The sequence below is a fragment of the Scomber scombrus genome, chromosome 19 (genome assembly GCF_963691925.1).
Source record: "Scomber scombrus chromosome 19, fScoSco1.1, whole genome shotgun sequence".
Lineage (NCBI taxonomy): Eukaryota > Metazoa > Chordata > Actinopteri > Scombriformes > Scombridae > Scomber > Scomber scombrus.
In genome coordinates, this window is record NC_084988.1 from 15,422,640 (window position 1) to 15,439,532 (window position 16,893).

Consider the following 16,893-nt stretch of genomic DNA (forward strand, 5'->3'; position numbering starts at 1 on the left):
TATATATTGGCCTATTTCTAACATCTCGCTCATCACTCTCCTCTGGTTTGGTGTATTAGGTTTTCAAATGGCAGCAGGTGCAGGGATTTTTTTGCCATATTTACCGCAGCAGTGAAGTTTCAGTACGTTGGACAGCGACCATCCCTGCAGACTCACAGTCCATCTCGCACACACTCAACAAGAGACACATGATGCTTTATTGACTTGTTTTAATCAGTACTTTTGAATACAGGGAATAATAAAGCAGGGAAGATAAAGGCTGTTACTGCAGCAGTTGAGCTGTAAAAAGAAAAATGTATGCGTGCCACAGCAGAATGAAATTACTGAAGCCTGGTGATTTTTACAGCCCTTCGCAGTTTTCTGGACTGCAGTTGTCATTGTAACACAAGGGGGCACAATGAGAGGAGATACACACAGAGAGAGAGAGAGAGAGAGAGAGAGAGAGAGAGAGAGAGAGAGAGAGAGAGAGAGAGAGAGAGAGAGAGAGAGAGAGAGAGAGAGTTACACACACACATACATCTTGCAAAATCGTCAAAAGTCCACGCCTTCATGTTCACAGGTCCATTCAAAAGCAGCATTTTACAAAGTTGGCAGCATTTGACTGACTGGTCAAGTGGTCCTAAACATTTCACAATTTTGTCAAAGAACTGTTGAACTGTTGAGAACCACTTAATCAGGGAGACCACAAACTTCTTCAGGGCAAAGTCCGTCCTCTTAATAGTTGCTTCCACTACTGAAAGGGGGAAGAAAAAAAAGGCAGCCGCAATTAGATTCTGAGATGATCTGTTTGCTGAAGACACAAGTAAACGAGTCACAACGACAGGTTTAGGACAGGTTTTAGAGCCTCGGCCTGCTGCTAAATAAATGCGTAAAAGCGAGACAAGCGGCACAACGCTTACCTGTAGAAGATGGGCTCTGTCCTGGCGACGGTGTTCCCCTTGGTGTCTGTGCTCACACTGAGTTACTGCAGCGGTAGAGCTCTTTATATAGTGTTTTGGGGCTAGGTTCATACAAGCCTCTCATTCAGGGAGGAATGAGGCCCATGCTGGTCCAACCGGATGAGCTGGGTTCCACCAGCGAGGAGCACGACGGGGCAGCCGCCCTGAAGACAGTAAATACCAGCCTCTACAGGCTGAAAGTCACATGGACACCTGAAACTTTTTGTTATCTGTGTGTTTGTCTTGATTCCGGTTAAACTCTTAATTCAAATCACAGTCTCTGCTCACATTGGGTGGTGTTAGCTTTACGCGTGGGTTTGATGCAGTATTTCTCCTGAAGGCATGGTGCCGTCACCGTGAATCCAATTATTATTATGAACACATTTCTTTAGAGGACACAAAGGAACACTGCACACTAATAAAAATGACCTCCAACTATTGGGTAGACGCCCACTAATTCATACAGGAAAACCATTTGGAAATTGCTCTGGAATCATTAGCCAGGAGCTGTAAATGTACAGTTTCATGTGAGGTTCATGGTTTTTTTATCCTCTTTTTTTTTGGTGCAACACAGTAGAAAAAACAAATGGGGACATTGCTTTGAAACAAGAGATTTATTTGTATTACTTTTTATCCACAGGAGAAACAGACCAAGATCGCTTTTACGCACATCATCTTGCACTTTTTGATTACAACAGTGGGATAATAACAGTAGTGGGAAAAAAAGGGAGGTGTGGGGTATCACATCATCATGATTTGTTTGTACTTTAAAATCACATGTAATCACAAAAATTAGGAATATTCCTTTACAGCATCTGGATTTGTTGAGAAAGAAAACAATTCTATCAAATAAGAAAAGCTTTTCACATCACATCTTTTCACTTGTTTTGTTACACAAAAAAGTAAAGGAAAGACTCTTAGAACACAGAAACTTAAGCAATTTTCAGAGTGACAGATATGCCACTCTTCCAGCCTGACAGTCTGTGCCACAAACAGGCTGGATGAGTCTGGAGGGTAACTGCACTATAGATAAGTGCAAGAGTCAGATAACATCCCAGATAATGACAAGAAAGTCTTATTTTCATTAGTTTATATGATACTTTCCAGCATCTCACTATAAAAATAAGTATAAAAATAAAATCCGTGAATGTACCCTGTATTTTCAGATGTCACAAATATTATTGCTATAGAGACAAACTGTAATGGTACAAAACTACAGCAACTCATTTGATATAAAAAAAAAGATTTAACCACCATTCTTCATTGTTGAAGGAGTAATGGGAGCGTTCACTGCTCTCTGTCTTAAAAATGTTTGGGTGATGTTCACCCTTAATTCCCTAAATTAAACCCATTAACTGAGTCTGTTGTTCATACATAGTCATAAAAAGCACTTGATTAAAACTTTCAGTAATACATAGAGCACTGTGCAACAAACAAACATATGCATACATCAAGTGTTGCCCTTTCTGGGCACTGTACACTCATTTGGGCGGAAATACTACATACAGTTATGGCTTTTAACAATATGTAAATATAAGCATTATGCAGACATTCCAAGCAATGGCGACTTATTGAAATTTAACAGGAGACGGTGTGATGAGGAGGGCTTCAGAGGAAGTGGACAACACCCGTTGCCTGAAGTAGAGGTCAGCTCACTTTCCGGACATAGTGGCGGTGAACTCAATGACTCCGCTCTACCACAGAAATGATAAGATGAGACAGGATTAATATGAAGCACTAAGCAGGTGAGAGGTGTTTCTACACTCTTGAGTACCACTGTTCACACATGAGCACAAACATACTGGTCTTCCTAGTGTAAAGCAGGCTGCACAGGTTCAGGATTCTCAGGCATTGTGGGCAGACATCAAAGCCATCAGAGATAATCAGATTTTATCTGATACAAATTAAAAGCCAAAGGTCCAAGGCATGCTCAACTCAAATTCAAAAAAATAAGGTAACTCACAATTATTTATTAATTATGAGTCAATCTAATGATTACTTTATGGATTGTTTGATTAACTGCTAAAGTACAGTGTTGACTGTTGGACAACCGAAATAAAAAGGAGAAATAGTTGTTATTTTTCTTTTGTAGTAGTTCTTTTGCAGCAAATTTGAGAAGTTGGAACAAGTTACCGGCTCGTGTTTGAGATTCATTTTCAGTTTAAAGAAAAAAATATTAAATGTTAAAGAACAAAAAACAAAAAACAATTTCATGTTTTTTCACTGCCGATTATCTATTGGGTGGACTGGAGACTTGAGTGAATTGACTGTAGGTATGAAGCATTTATTGGATGCATTTGTATTTGGTGCCTATAAGTGCAATGCATGCTGGGATTCACAACTCACAAACCTGAGCAGGATAAGCAGGTAAAAAAAAATGGATGGATGGATGGATGGATAATGGGCATGAGGTGATGTACAGAAACAGTAAAGTGGGAGCCACAGCAGCCATGCTAAGGGGGATCTCATGCTAAATATGGGAAACACACACATTCACTACACTCATTTACCTCATCATCATCATCATCATCATATTCATCACACTCATTAAATTCACCCAAACCTATCTGAAATTAAATAAGACAAACATGTAATTGAGAGGCAATTATAGACAGAAATTCAGATTTACACCAGCATATTAAGTAGAAGCAGTTTGTCCTGAAAGAAATCGAGATATAAAGCAGCTAGAATAGATCATAGCGGTTACCTGTGGTTTGTTGGTCTCGAGCTTGACCAAATGTGTCAGCACTTGAGTTTTGCCAACAGCCTGGGCCTGGGACAGGAGGAAGAGGAGAAAAATCATGAATAAGAGGAAATTCTAACTATGAGAATTTGTTCTTTAAGAGGAATACGTCGCCCAGTAGAACCCACCACTTGACTTGCTGTCCGCCCGTCATAGCCTGGTTTATTCAGGTCCGCTCCGGCAAGACTCCATATCTCCAGGCCCTCCAAGTCACCGCTGGCTGCCAGGCTAACACACAGAAATTGACAGTGTTATTACAATAAAGGGCTTTGTTTCTGAAAATCACATTATTAGAACAAGCACCTTGGCTGCTATTCAATCCAGTAGACAGCAGGTGAAGGACAGCTTGTGTAAACACGCTTTTCAGAAACTGGGCAAGTGCACCAAGTCAACAAATCGATAATGTTCATGACTCACAGATGTTTACAGAGCAAGTTGCTGCCTTTTGTTTTACTTCTGTAGCGCCACAAGATTTGCTTACTGAATCTTACTGAAAGCCGTGTTTCTGAAACTCTAAATTGAACACAACAGGGGCCAGCCAGTGTGTCGTACAGACGTCGGCACTAGAGATGCAGAGGAGATCCAAAACTATGCAGCCAGGGAACATTCCTACAGTTTGTGTAACAGCGGGACAACTGGTTGTACCTGTGTCAACTATGTAGCATGGGTCACTAAGGATGGCTGAGTAACCCACAGATTTGTGACTGTATATGTGTGCAATTGTCTGAAGGCATGATTCCGTGTGTCTCACCTGCACAGTTCTGTTCCTGCTTCGTCCAACTCGTCTCTGGAGAAGTGGGCTCCAGTTTTTCTCAGCAGCTTCACCACTTCCTTACGCCTAAGTTAGACAACATGCAGCAGGGTTTTATAACTTACAATACAAGTAATATATACATACTATCACACTGCCATTCCGTTCATAATAAGCTAAAACACACACACTTAATCATTGAGTGATGATCCCTTAATAGGTATAAGGAACTGTTTGAGGGCATACGTGATCATTTTAAATTTTTGAACTTGATTTTGTCATTTCTACACTTCTGAATTTCTCATTGAAAGACGCAGTGTGGCAGTGGTTGTTGTTTGGCAAGTAGGAACAAGTTCCTTATCCCCTTAATGAACCGCCCACGCAGGAGTCACCTGCAGTGACATTTGTGGTGACAAGACATTTTTTTAAAAGGCCTAGAACTGTCCACACATAAATTAGAACTGTGCTTCCTGCACAATAAGGTTAGTCACCCAAAAGAGTTCAAATTGACACTTAATTGTTTAGAGGTATGTGGGTGTTCAGCCTGAGAAACTTTTAAAAGGGACTTAGAAGAATTCCTGTTCAGTGTTAAGTAGCCAGTATCTCTCATCTGTGAAACTGGGAGCAGGCTGGTAGGACTGGTTCAGACGACACTCCCCACATTCGTTTTTTTAACCCCTCTCGACTCTCGCTGCCATTCCTTATATGGGCATGAGGCTGTAGCACGCTGTGAAATGCTGGTGACATTCAAGGTGTATCAGAAATGCTAACTTCCTGAAAGCAACACAAAGTCCAGTTCTATTACTTTGGTGTCACTTCCTTAAATACATTTAGGAATGACACAGGGAGCTACGGTGTGTACCATAGCAAGTGTAATGGCAGGTGTTACTGCTCCATTGCATCTTTAACCATCACAAATGGAAACAAGTCTATACTTGTAGTGCCAACCGTTAAAATAGGACAACAGCCACTTGTCACAACGTTTTCACCCTGGGGCTAAACATAGTACTAACACAGCAACATAAAGTGTGACGTCCCAGATAGACGTTTACAGTAATGTCAGAAAATGACAAAAACTGAAAAACAGTTTCGGTAAAAATAAACACTGACTAAATTGTCAGATAACAATTAGCCTAATTAGCTTATAATTATTGCTTGGCCTCTATACTCCATTACCAGTTGCTCTCTTGGTTTCTCCCTCCTCCCTCCTCCTCTCTCTGTCAGCCGTTGTTCTCTTCCTGTCATCTAAGCAGAGCCAGATTTCCTACCTTGCAGCAGCTCATTTAATGAGGTCTTCTGTAAAGCAGCTATTAACAACATATTTTCAACAAACAGAGGTTGCTAATGGCCAAAAGGGGGATTTTTAATGTCGTTGCTTCCAACTTCATTAAATGCCATTATGACTTTAAAAACAGACTGACGAAAAACAAACAGTCCTTATTGTTTCAAATGAGGGGTGTCTTACCTGAAGCGTACAGCATTGCTCAGTGGTGTGTCTCCATAGCGATCTCTAGCATAGACTGAAGCTCCATGGCTCAGTAGGTACTTCACCACATTGAGGTAGCCCTCACTGGCAGCAATGTGTAAGGGTGTACGTCCATCGTAGTCACTCAGACACAAGTTACTGCCCTGTGTCGAAGGAAAACAAGGAAAACATGATAGATCCTAAATATCAGTTACATTACACAGTATGCCAGTATGGTTTCTTCTTTATTATTGTTCTGCAACCAATATGGAACAAAGGCATAACCTTAACTTGGCCGTTAAGACACTTTATGGTAAACTAAGCAGTGATTGCATACCAGCTCAAACACATACATGTGACCGCTGGGAAATAGTCTTGTGTCACCAGTCTAGCTTCATCTTTAGTTTGGCTCTGTGCCTGCGTTTCCCAAACCCCTCTAATACACAAATAGTGGCCATGAAATTTTGTTGGTGAAGCAACACAGTGAAGGGTTCACCTGAGTGTACTGACCTTACAAACCAAACACAATCAAGATAAGCTTGATCAAATGCATCTTTATTAAAACAGTTGAACAGTGTCTGCCATGTTACGCTCAGGGCGTTGATGCATCTGCTTTTGATGATAACAAGACAGCCTGTAGAAGGTTTCCTTGTACAACACTTAATGTGTGGTGACTCATAGGTGGCGTGTGCCCAGAGAAGCACACTATAATAGTCCTAGTGTGTGTGTGTGTGTGTGTGTGTGTGTGTGTGTGTGTGTGTGTGTGTGTGTGTGTGTGTGTGTGCATTACCATTTCTTTTAGGGCATGTAAGGCCTCTATGTCTCCAATCTTTGTGGCAGCACATGCCAATGTGGGAGTCAGGGCATCACAGATGGCTTTCAGCTCCTGTAGACACGACACATTTTAAATCATTAATACTGTACTAAAACATATCTGAAAATGAAATAAATTAGCTTTACAATTTAAATGCATTTTTGGGACAAACTTTTAACATAGAATATGTGAGTCTCATTGTGACACAATTCTCAAAAATGTTTTGACTATGGTAGAACAAGAACATGTTTCAAAAATCCTAATAGTTGTTTGGTTGGCAAAGTGATTTCAGTGTGTGTATGTTTTAAATATTAACCCTCACCTCTGTGCAGCTGATGCTCAGAGTCTTGGCGATGATCTGAATGAAACGGCTGTCGTTCATGCACAGCCTGGTTGCTCCTAGGTCAATACTCATCTCACCTCGCAGGTTCTCACCCATCAGCTGGAGTGCCACACACACACACACACAAACACTTTTACTTCATTCTTCCTATGTTTTCAAATGTCTATGTGGACAATGAAGTAATTTATGAATTTAGACACAAACCTTTTTCTTGCCTTCAATATTCATATTTTTTTTTGCCAATACATAGGACAACTTTGACAGGGCGGCCTCTGGAGTCATGTCACTACCGGCTATCAGCCCCGCATCCAGCAACACCTGAGGAATCATAGGGACAAGCGATTGGATTGATTTCTTCTCTCTTGTCTGACTCACAGCAATTTTTTTTTACTTGGGAAATGTATCATCTACCAAATGCAGAAGGAAAAGATCATGATCGATGAACGGGTGACACGACCAACCTTGCCAGTGTTGTAAGAAGCAGACACAGTCCCCTTCAGACACTGGGTGCAGTTCATGATGATGATACCAGAAGCAATGGCCTTCTTCAACTCCTCGATCAGGTCAGGGCGGTTATCGGGGGCATTTCCACTGCCGTAGGACTCCAGGACCACACCCTCTATGGGTCCCTGCAGGAAAGCCCTCACCTGGACACACATATGAGCACATTTTTATATCACAAAAACCACAAATTTATGGCAAACTGAATTGGTTGCTCAACTACAGAGAATCAAGATTGAAGAATTAGTATTCCATGTCATTTTTCCTGCAGCCCTCCAAAGCATGAGACCATACACTCTCCTAAAAGCCCATCTGGTGCCATCTAGGCAACCAGTATCTCAGTAGCTGGTTGGCTGGCACTGGGAGGCCCTATACCACATCATTAGCCATGGCATATGACTAGAATGGCAGATGACTGAAATGGCAGGAAGGAGAGCAATTAATCTGAAGGTGTTAGCAAGCATAAAGTCACTTGGCAAGAACAAGGCAGTTACCATGAAATGTGAGAAGAAGGTATCATTAAAAGTACCAGGTTCAGTGAGTATTTTTTGATGTGATAAGCACTTTGTCAAGAACTGTTTGATGCAGATTACCAATGAAGCTCTCACAGACAGCAAACGTAGTTGTCACACAAGAGCCTGGAGCCTAATCAAAAAAGTGCCTCATAAAGGAAGTTTAAGGCTCTAAGGAAGTCTTGATAGGCAGGCTGGGCAGTGGGAGCAGATTGAGACAGTAAAGTCACTCTCCCAGCAGCCTCTGGAGAGGGGGAGGTGTAGCTAAATGTTACAGCATCTATGCCAAACCCCCCCCCTTACAGGGTGATTGGTCATGGCCCATAACTCCGTCTCATCTTTCTCCGGGCTGAGCTTTGATGGCAGTTTACATGACCAGGAAAGTAACTGAAGGCGTGTAATAGCACAATTAGATTAAAGTTAACTATATTTTATTGCAGTTAGAGAAAACAACAGATTTTGAGCAGTCTGTCACCTTTCGAAGAACACACCTTTAATTACACTGTAATAGTCTAAGAAGTAAAACTAGCTCATTATAACATTCTTAGCTAAAACATTTACAATATGTTGTTTTTTAGTTTATTACTCCTCCTGATCTAATTACCCATTAATAATGGAGTGCCAGTAGATGATCCTGATTCACAAAGTGACTTACAGTTTCAGAAGTGATTCCTGGGAACAGCCTGAGCAGGCCCACGTTCCGGTTCAGCTCGGTGCTGACTTTAAACTTTGATGTGGAGTTTGCCCTCCACACTGTGTCCCAGTTAACTACAGGAAGGAAGCAAGAGGGAAAAAAGAAACTATTTTATTCTATTTTATTTTATTTTTCTTAACTACTGAAGACAGCCCCTTTAGGACACTGGCTTACTTGCAATGTCCACTTCAGTTGTGGCCAGAGGAGGTAAGTTAGGAGAGCTGTATGCATTGTAACTCCCAGCATCCACCTTGGTCACACGATTCCCTCTGTAGAGTTTGTTGTAGAAGTACAAGCACACCTGAATAGACAGAGACACCATGCTACATATTATTCAATGCACTACATTTGCTCCTGTGCAAATGAAAATCCCTTTTACACAGCAGAACCTATGGGATACATACACTGTGCCTGGAAACCTGCGTGCATGGATTTAAAAATGTCAATGCTTAAGCACAAGTAATCACAGTATGTACAACGGATGCAATTTTTTACTGAAGTTCAGCCGTACAGACATAAATAAGACTTTTCCGTGTTCTTCCTGTTCTGATAATTGTTGTTCAGTATTGCGAAACACATCTCATTGTCGTTAGAAAGCATTCTCATCAGACGAGCCGTATAGGGGAGGTTTTATTACCTTTTTGCGTGCCAACTGTGCTCACACCTGTCTTAGCAGAACACAGCATATTTTCTCAATACATTACCAAATATATACAGTAGGTTTGTAATATTAAAGGGTTACTTATTTATACTTTATCAATTCATTTGGGATTCATTTAATTTACTACTTGTCTCCCGCACGCACACAGAAAGTCTTGACATTAATAAAGGAAGTCTCAAAAGTCCGGGGTCTCACATTTACTTTGCTTCCCTCTCTATTATTCACAAGTACAGCATATCCTCCCTTTTCTTCTTTGAGACTGATACATAACATGTATCAGTATAGTGTATGTTTGTGAGTAGTCTCTCCGTTTCCTCACCTCAGGAATACAATATTGGCCAGCAATCACTAGCGCCCCCAGCAGGTTGTCTCTGCCATCATTTTTCATCTCATAGATAGGCACCTGAAGACAAAAAATATCTCATCTTGAAAGGGGAAGTGAATACTTTAAATGCTGCAGAAGCATTTTATCCGTTGGCGTGTGGCGTGAGACTTCTGCAGACAGCAGCTCTTACTTGTGAGCCGGTGAGAATGACTGGTTTGCCCAGATGTTCACACATGAAGGACAGGGCAGATGCCGTGTAAGCCATGGTGTCTGTGCCATGAAGGATCACAAAGCCGTCATAGTTCTCATAGTTTGCCTGGAAATCAATAAATACACCATCAATTGTGACAACTTTTTAGACTGATGCTTGGTTCTTAAAAGCATATATTTTGTGTTGTTTATCAGTGTTTATCAGAGTCTTAAAATTAAAAGAAAGCCAGCAACAAGTACCTCAATGTCCTTTCCAATTTTAGCCCAGTCATCTGTGGTCATATTGGAGGAGTCCAGCAAAGGTTTGTACTCTAAAATAGTGTAAATGATCCTCTTATTTTCTTTACTCAACCTGAAAGAGAAAAGATTATCTATGAGTTTCAGTCATCACATACACAAACTGAGTCTACATATTTACAAAAAAACACAACAGCCAGTTATTAATCATGAGTTTCAGCTGTCGCTAGTGCACTTATTCACTCCAAAACACGCATGTTAAATGCTTATTGACTTAACTGTGACAAATGACTGTCTTCATTGTGTTCATTTAACAAAGTTAGCTGGTTAAATGTCAGCCATGAGTTTAAAGAACGGTAGGGGAATGCTAAAAACCAAGCCAACTTTATGAAGCGAGTAGATCTCTATTTAGCTGAGTCTTCTGTCTCAGCAGCAAGTTGCCAAAACCTGTTTTAGACAGAGAGAGACCTTTGCAAGTGTAAAAGGGAGGGGATATTGTTAGAGAGCAGTACTGTCAAAGTAGGCATTTTTATTTTCCATGGAAAAGTATTAATGTTCTGTGAGATTTTACCACTGTGCAGTGAAAAATACAGGCAGAGCTGAAGGACATGGTGGCTATTTCAATATATCTGGGCCCATTTGGCGAGTTGTTTCAGGTTAGGGCAAAAGCCAATATTCCTTTTTCATTCCAACTACAGGGGAGGGGAGGGTGCATGTATCCATATTTATGTTGCCTTTAAGTGGAGTTTAACTCGGGCGTCCCGTGGCCCCACCTGCGAGACTCCGTATAAGGCAGCGTGACTGGCTAAACAGCCATGGAAAGATTTTCCTTTAATCTCCCCTTGAAAGAAACAGAGTGGGAGACACCCCCAAAAATTACCATAGGCTAGCCTTCTAACATGGAGATATGAGCTGAATGGAACAGCAGGGGGAAAACCGGGTGAGCCCCAGTCCACACAACCAGGGGTCCTAAACACACTCTTCTAATTAGCCTTAAGTCCACACACACGGCCCTACAACATATGCTGTTGATAATCTTGAAGCCAAAGTGCCACAAAAAGAATACCATTCAAATCACCAATTATTCATCTATCTGGCAGTGTACCCTAAGGTGTAGCAAAGCTACACATTAGCATATCCGTGCTACGATGCCTCATAGCTTACGAATAATGCGCGCGTTGTGTGTGTGTGTGTGTGTGTGTGTGTGTGTGTGTGTGTGTGTGTGTGTGTGTGTGTGTGTGTGTGTGTGTGTGTGTGTGTGTGTGTGTGTGTGTGTGTGTGTGTGTGTGTGTGTGTGTGTGTGTGGTTAATGGGGAACTCGAGAGTAGGCTGGAGGTGGGAGGGCATACAACCTTGTGGCGTTGCCTCTCAAGATCACATGAATAAAGCTTTTCAATAAATCAATAAACCAATTCCCTCCTCTGAAGTAAGTATTCAGCAAAGGCTGGGCATGCTATCAACAGTACACCCATTAGACTTGCATATGAGCCCACTTCAGTTGATATTAACACTGTATAAACTCAAAGATAAGCAGTTATTAAAGTAAGTAAACACAACACATAAGAGAAAGAAATCTAAAAGGAAATCTAATGAAAGCATGCCCAAATATTCATGTAAAAAATCATTTAAATATAAGCCTTGCAAACATTTAATATTAGTATAAATATTTAGTCCTCTAGAATAGTTATTATAAGCCAAACACACCAATCCAAAACTGCACAACCTCAAGCTTTTCACAAAACATCTACCATGGTCTGTTATATGGACATCTTTTCTTTACCATACATGCTATTACCCTGCAACTCCTTAGACTTTCACAGCGGCAGGCAAGATAAGAGGTGTAGGATCTCTATTGAAATTAGCAAGGTTATGTTTCTGTTAGAGACACTGGTGGCGACAGAGGTTACGTTAGCAAGTGCAGAGACACAAAAATACTTCAGGCAATATACAGTTCCGTGCTCCTGTATCCTTCCTGGTATTTACTCCTATTGCTAAAGGCCACGTCAACATGCGTTTCCTGTCAGGCAAGTATTTAGTCTCAAGAGTCATCAAACCACTCTCAAACATGGTACAGGCAAACACAATGACTAGTATTACAGCTACCCATGAATTTGATGGTCAGGATGGGGCAATGTCCTCCTGTCAGGACAACAAAAGCAGTTTTGTTATCATTAAGTCTGTCGTTAATCAGTGAGGGGACAGTGAGTCATTTTAGTTTGATCTCTGTTTTTCCAGATAGTAAGTGTATCATGCCCTGTAAGATGACTATAATACAAACTGTTCTCTTGGGTAAAAACTTATATTCATGAAGATAAGGTGCGGTGTTCATCAATTCTAACATGATTTAGTTTATAAAACCAACCTGCCTTGCAAAAAGGCCTCACAAGCATATATATAACTTTATTCTCTACACCATGGTGTAAAAACAGCAACTTTTTTCAACATAATTGAATCTTATTGAGCATCTCTCAAGGAGTCTAGGACAATAATTGTATACTTACCTCATTGAGACAGGTAGTATAAGTCAAATTGTGCTATAGTTGAACATATTTATTCCATAATACATGCAATAATTCAAATACAATAATATCCTTTGTTACATTGATTTTCATGAAAACTCCCTGCCCTTACTCACATAATGCTCACATAATAATCTTTCAAGCACCAGATAATTATAGTTTTACTTGATATACCACTTAAACATACTGAAAGTTTGCCATAGGGAAAAGTTAACCCTATGACCCTCTCTCCAGGGCAGCTGACACATATGGTTGGATGGATGGTTCTAGCACTTTTAAATAAGTCATTAAATACCCAACATGGATTATACATACAGTGAAAACACTTCAAGTGTAAAGTGCAGGACATAGGCTACTGAATTTGTTCCCTACTGAGCAGGGAGGAATTCAGGGAGCACTTACGGCAAGACCAGGGTGTCATCAGGATTATAGTAGTCATACAGGCAGGTCTTCTTAGCATACTCCGCATCATGGAGAATAGGCAGCGTTCTCAGGTACTTGAAAAGAGCATTGGGTTCTGGCACAAGCACTGTGGATCACAATAATTGCACAAGGAATTTACCATCGTCTCAACACCATATATCAGTCTCATACTGAACCCTAGTGGCAAATGTAAGAATAGGCATTTGTGCACTCTCAGTGAACACTGGCACAAATTGTAGATAGCTTTTGACAGCTGACTGCCACTCCAGCATCAGCCACGAAAGACATCGAGAAACCTATGTACAGTACATTTATAGTAAATGTTATAATCCCATTTTTAAAATATTTATAGACTTTATTTAGTCTATCTTAATTATTGTCATTCTTTAATCTGGCCTTTCAGTATTTGTTTCTCACCTCCCTAATTTGTTTTAAGTTATTTATGTTATGAAGATGAACTCTATCTAACTATCCATCTATCTATCTGTCTATCGGTCTAAGTAACTAAACTGACAGACTTAATGACTAACATCACTGACCAAAGTCATCTGTCATAACAGATGTGTGTGTGTGTGCGTGCGTGCGTGTGTGTGTGCGCGTGCGTGTGTGTGTGCGTGTGTGTGTATACAGGCTGATGGATCAACACTCTGACACACAAACTGTGTGTCAGCTCCAGGCCATTTAATCGGATTTAAAGACACTATATAACAACAATAATTATGTTGTATTTGTCAGACACAGTGTTGGTTTTATAACATTAGGAAATGAAACAAATGTGAACAGCAAATAAGAGTGAAACTGGCAGGACCTTTGAATGTTATTTTGCCTCCCTGCATGGTCCAGATGTTGCCTAATAGCTCATGTCAACATCTAGTTATTCATTGAAGGAGTGATGCTCACACTCATAAGGCGGCTGTTTTTTACAGTAGTATTACCAATTTATTTACTTTAGTCAGCTATCTAGAGTCACTTGTGATCGTACTAGTCTAACCTTTTTTATTGAGGCTAAAATTATTGGTGGTGTTCATCACTGATTTGGTCTTACCTTTGGACTCAAAACACGAGGTTTTATTGAGCCTGCTTACTGGTATAACTTCAGCTGTTAAGTTAAGCTGATCAAAGTACTATTTTGGGATTCACTTGCATGTTGTTGACACGTAGTTCTCTCTACAGTCAAAGTAACATGATAGCAACAGCCTGCTAGCAGCAACATGCTCTCTGCAAGCTACCACCGACTCTAGCTTCCATAGCCCAGTAAACATACTAGTACCAATAAGTAATAATAGCTATACTAATATCACTTAATTTAAGTTTCATTTATTGGATATGAAGTGTCACTCTTCCATGGCACTACTACTATTGTATCCTCCAAATTTGCTTAAAGACCTGACCACACATACAAACCCTTAAAGGAGTCAGACTACAACCTGTGCGCTTCTTAATATGTATGTTATGGCGCTTTTTCATTAAACAGTTCTAGCACTACTCGGCTCGGCTCGACTCGGTTTGGTACCAGGCACGTCGTTTTCCATGACTTTATAGTACCTCCTCATACGCGACACAAACACATAAACAATGGAGGACATCGAAGCAATGGTGTACTTGCTGCTCGGTCTGTGGCTTTTTGTCCCAAACAAAGTTACCGGTATTTAAAAATGCCGGTGTCGTGCCAAAAAGTGATCGTCTGCCAGAATCTGATTTAGGCAGAAATAACCTTTCAGTAACTGCATTTGGCCTCCAATCAATTTTTGGCAGGTGAAAAAGCCCATTTTGTGTTGTAATGGTCCTTTAAAAGAATTCCAAGCTTCCCTGTGAGCTCAGATCTTTATATTATGAAGGTTATGAATGAGATCAAGTCATATTTAGGCAGAAATCACCTAACAGTAACTGTATTTGGCCTCCAATCAATTTTTGGCAGGTGAAAAAGACCATTTTTTGTTGTAATGGTCCTTTAAAAGAATTCCAAGCTGTCCTGTGAGCTCAGATCTTTATATTATGAAGCTCAAGAATGAGATCAAGTCATATTTAGGCAGAAATAAACTTTCAGTAACTGCATTTGGCCTCCAATCAATTTTTGGCAGGTGAAAATGCCTTATTTTGTGTTGTAATGGTCCTTTAAAAGAGTTCCACACTGTCTTGTGAGCTCTAGTGTTTATATTATGAAGCTTATGAATGAGATCAAGTCATATTTAGGCAGAAATCACCTAACAGTAACTGTATTTGACCTTCAATCAATTTTTGGCAGGTGAAAACTGTTCGTTATTTTATAGGCGTATGTAACCCTCGAATAAATCATGTCTTTTATAGTCTTGCCTCCAAATAGTAGGCATTAACAATAATATTAGATATACAAAACACATCCAAACATGGGAAGCAAATATAGTATATGCATATTATGACCGTTTAATCAAAAGAAAATCAGACGTTTTATAGCGCTACCGCTCAACGGGATGCTGTGCGCGCTCCCGCGGCCAGAAATCAGATTCTGGCAGACGATCACTTTTTGGCACGACACCTGGTTTGATTATTGTGTGGATCGGCTCATTACTCTTCCAGTGACGACACTCTCTGACCAATCAGTGGCCGGCAGGCTCGCCTCGCCTGGAACCTCACCAGAGCAGTTACTAAAAAGGCACCAGGAAATAAGTAGAAGGTACTATCCCTAATGGAAAAGCAAAAAAAACCGAGTAGAGTTGAGTCGAGTAGTGTTAGAACTGTATAATTGTTTTAAGAAAGCTGTAGAAGCTTTGTTTTTATCGTTGCAATATTATCCTTATGGATTATCTTTGTAATAAAACCACATACCCTAATTTAAATTTTCTTTGTGCAATTTTACAGCATATATGTAAATGTATCTGTATCTCTTGTGAAACCTTAATCTCTCTTTTGACCTTCCTTTTTAACAATCTTAGTTTTCTGTTTTTCCTTTGATTAATGTAACTCTCACACTGGAGAGTGCCTTGAATAAGCCCCCTTGAGGTTTTTATTTTTCACATCTCCAACACATTTCATGTTGTCTATGTGTATAATCTGTATCATTTGTAGCTATATGTGTAGACTAATAAACTAAACTAAACTATAATGGAAAAGCCAAAAGTTACATTACCGTCTTGGCTATCGACAAGATGCATTTTCATTCCGATGGTGCCTCCGGTGTTGAGCACCAGGACCCGAGTCTCTAAGACACAGGAGTCATCGGTATCAAGAGAGCTGAGGGACTTGCACGACAAGGTCCTCCTCCGGCCCGGCAGCCGCTGGGCACGAGAAGGAGAGGCATCAATTGGGTCGCACTGGTCCAGTTTGTGGTGTGACAGAGCCCGGGCAAGAGATGTCATTGTACTGTTGTCCGCCATGATGATTTGGAAGTGAGCAGATGCTGTCCCTTTAAAAACGTAGCGTTGACAGTGTTCAAAACACAGTGGTCTTGTGGTGCTTTCAGCGCCCTGAAAAACGGTATCTTTCCCCCGGTCTTATATACAAAAACAGAGCTTCCATCGTAACCATGTGATACAAAGAGGGCGGAACAGTTGTTTTCATTATATTTTAAAGTAGCCCGTTACTTGTCTCCTCCCCATTTATGTCCCCGCTCTCAAATTTTGTCCTTGACATGCGTCCACTGTGACGTCGTCAATGAGGGTGTGGCCTAACAACACCCACATCAAATTCCTTCTGCGCTGTTGCAGGTTATGTGTGAGTCAGTGTCTCTCCAAAACCTTTAAATGTAACTTTAAGGGATTGATTTTGAATAAAATTATGT

The 16,893-nt window shown here is 40.6% G+C and overlaps 1 protein-coding gene across 1 annotated transcript; it reads right to left on the bottom strand.

Annotated features, from left to right (window-relative positions):
• Window positions 1-1,537: 1,537 nt before the first annotated feature.
• Window positions 1,538-16,636, bottom strand: aspg (asparaginase homolog (S. cerevisiae)). The gene is made up of 16 exons (XM_062439744.1): window positions 16,243-16,636; window positions 13,116-13,242; window positions 10,198-10,309; window positions 9,938-10,063; window positions 9,742-9,825; window positions 8,936-9,062; window positions 8,723-8,835; window positions 7,516-7,701; window positions 7,259-7,372; window positions 7,034-7,153; window positions 6,688-6,783; window positions 5,898-6,061; window positions 4,433-4,519; window positions 3,810-3,909; window positions 3,646-3,711; window positions 1,538-2,632 (listed from the first exon to the last, which is right to left on the bottom strand). The coding sequence occupies exons 1-16, from the start codon at window positions 16,487-16,489 to the stop codon at window positions 2,591-2,593; spliced, it is 1,911 nt and encodes a 636-aa protein (XP_062295728.1). The 5' UTR covers window positions 16,490-16,636; the 3' UTR covers window positions 1,538-2,590.
• Between the last annotated feature and the right edge of the window lie 257 nt (window positions 16,637-16,893).

What these genes read in the sequence shown, in the direction of transcription:
- aspg (XM_062439744.1), bottom strand. Translation starts at nt 16,489, where the DNA reads ATGGCGGACAACAGTACAATGACATCTCTTGCCCGGGCTCTGTCACAC. An exon ending in TGAGCATCAGCTGCACAGAG is followed by an intron (nt 6,784 to 7,033) that starts GTGAGGGTTAAT and finishes TCGTGTCTACAG; the next exon opens with GAGCTGAAAGCCATCTGTGA. An exon ending in GCAGGAACAGAACTGTGCAG is followed by an intron (nt 3,910 to 4,432) that starts GTGAGACACACG and finishes TCTGTGTGTTAG; the next exon opens with CCTGGCAGCCAGCGGTGACT.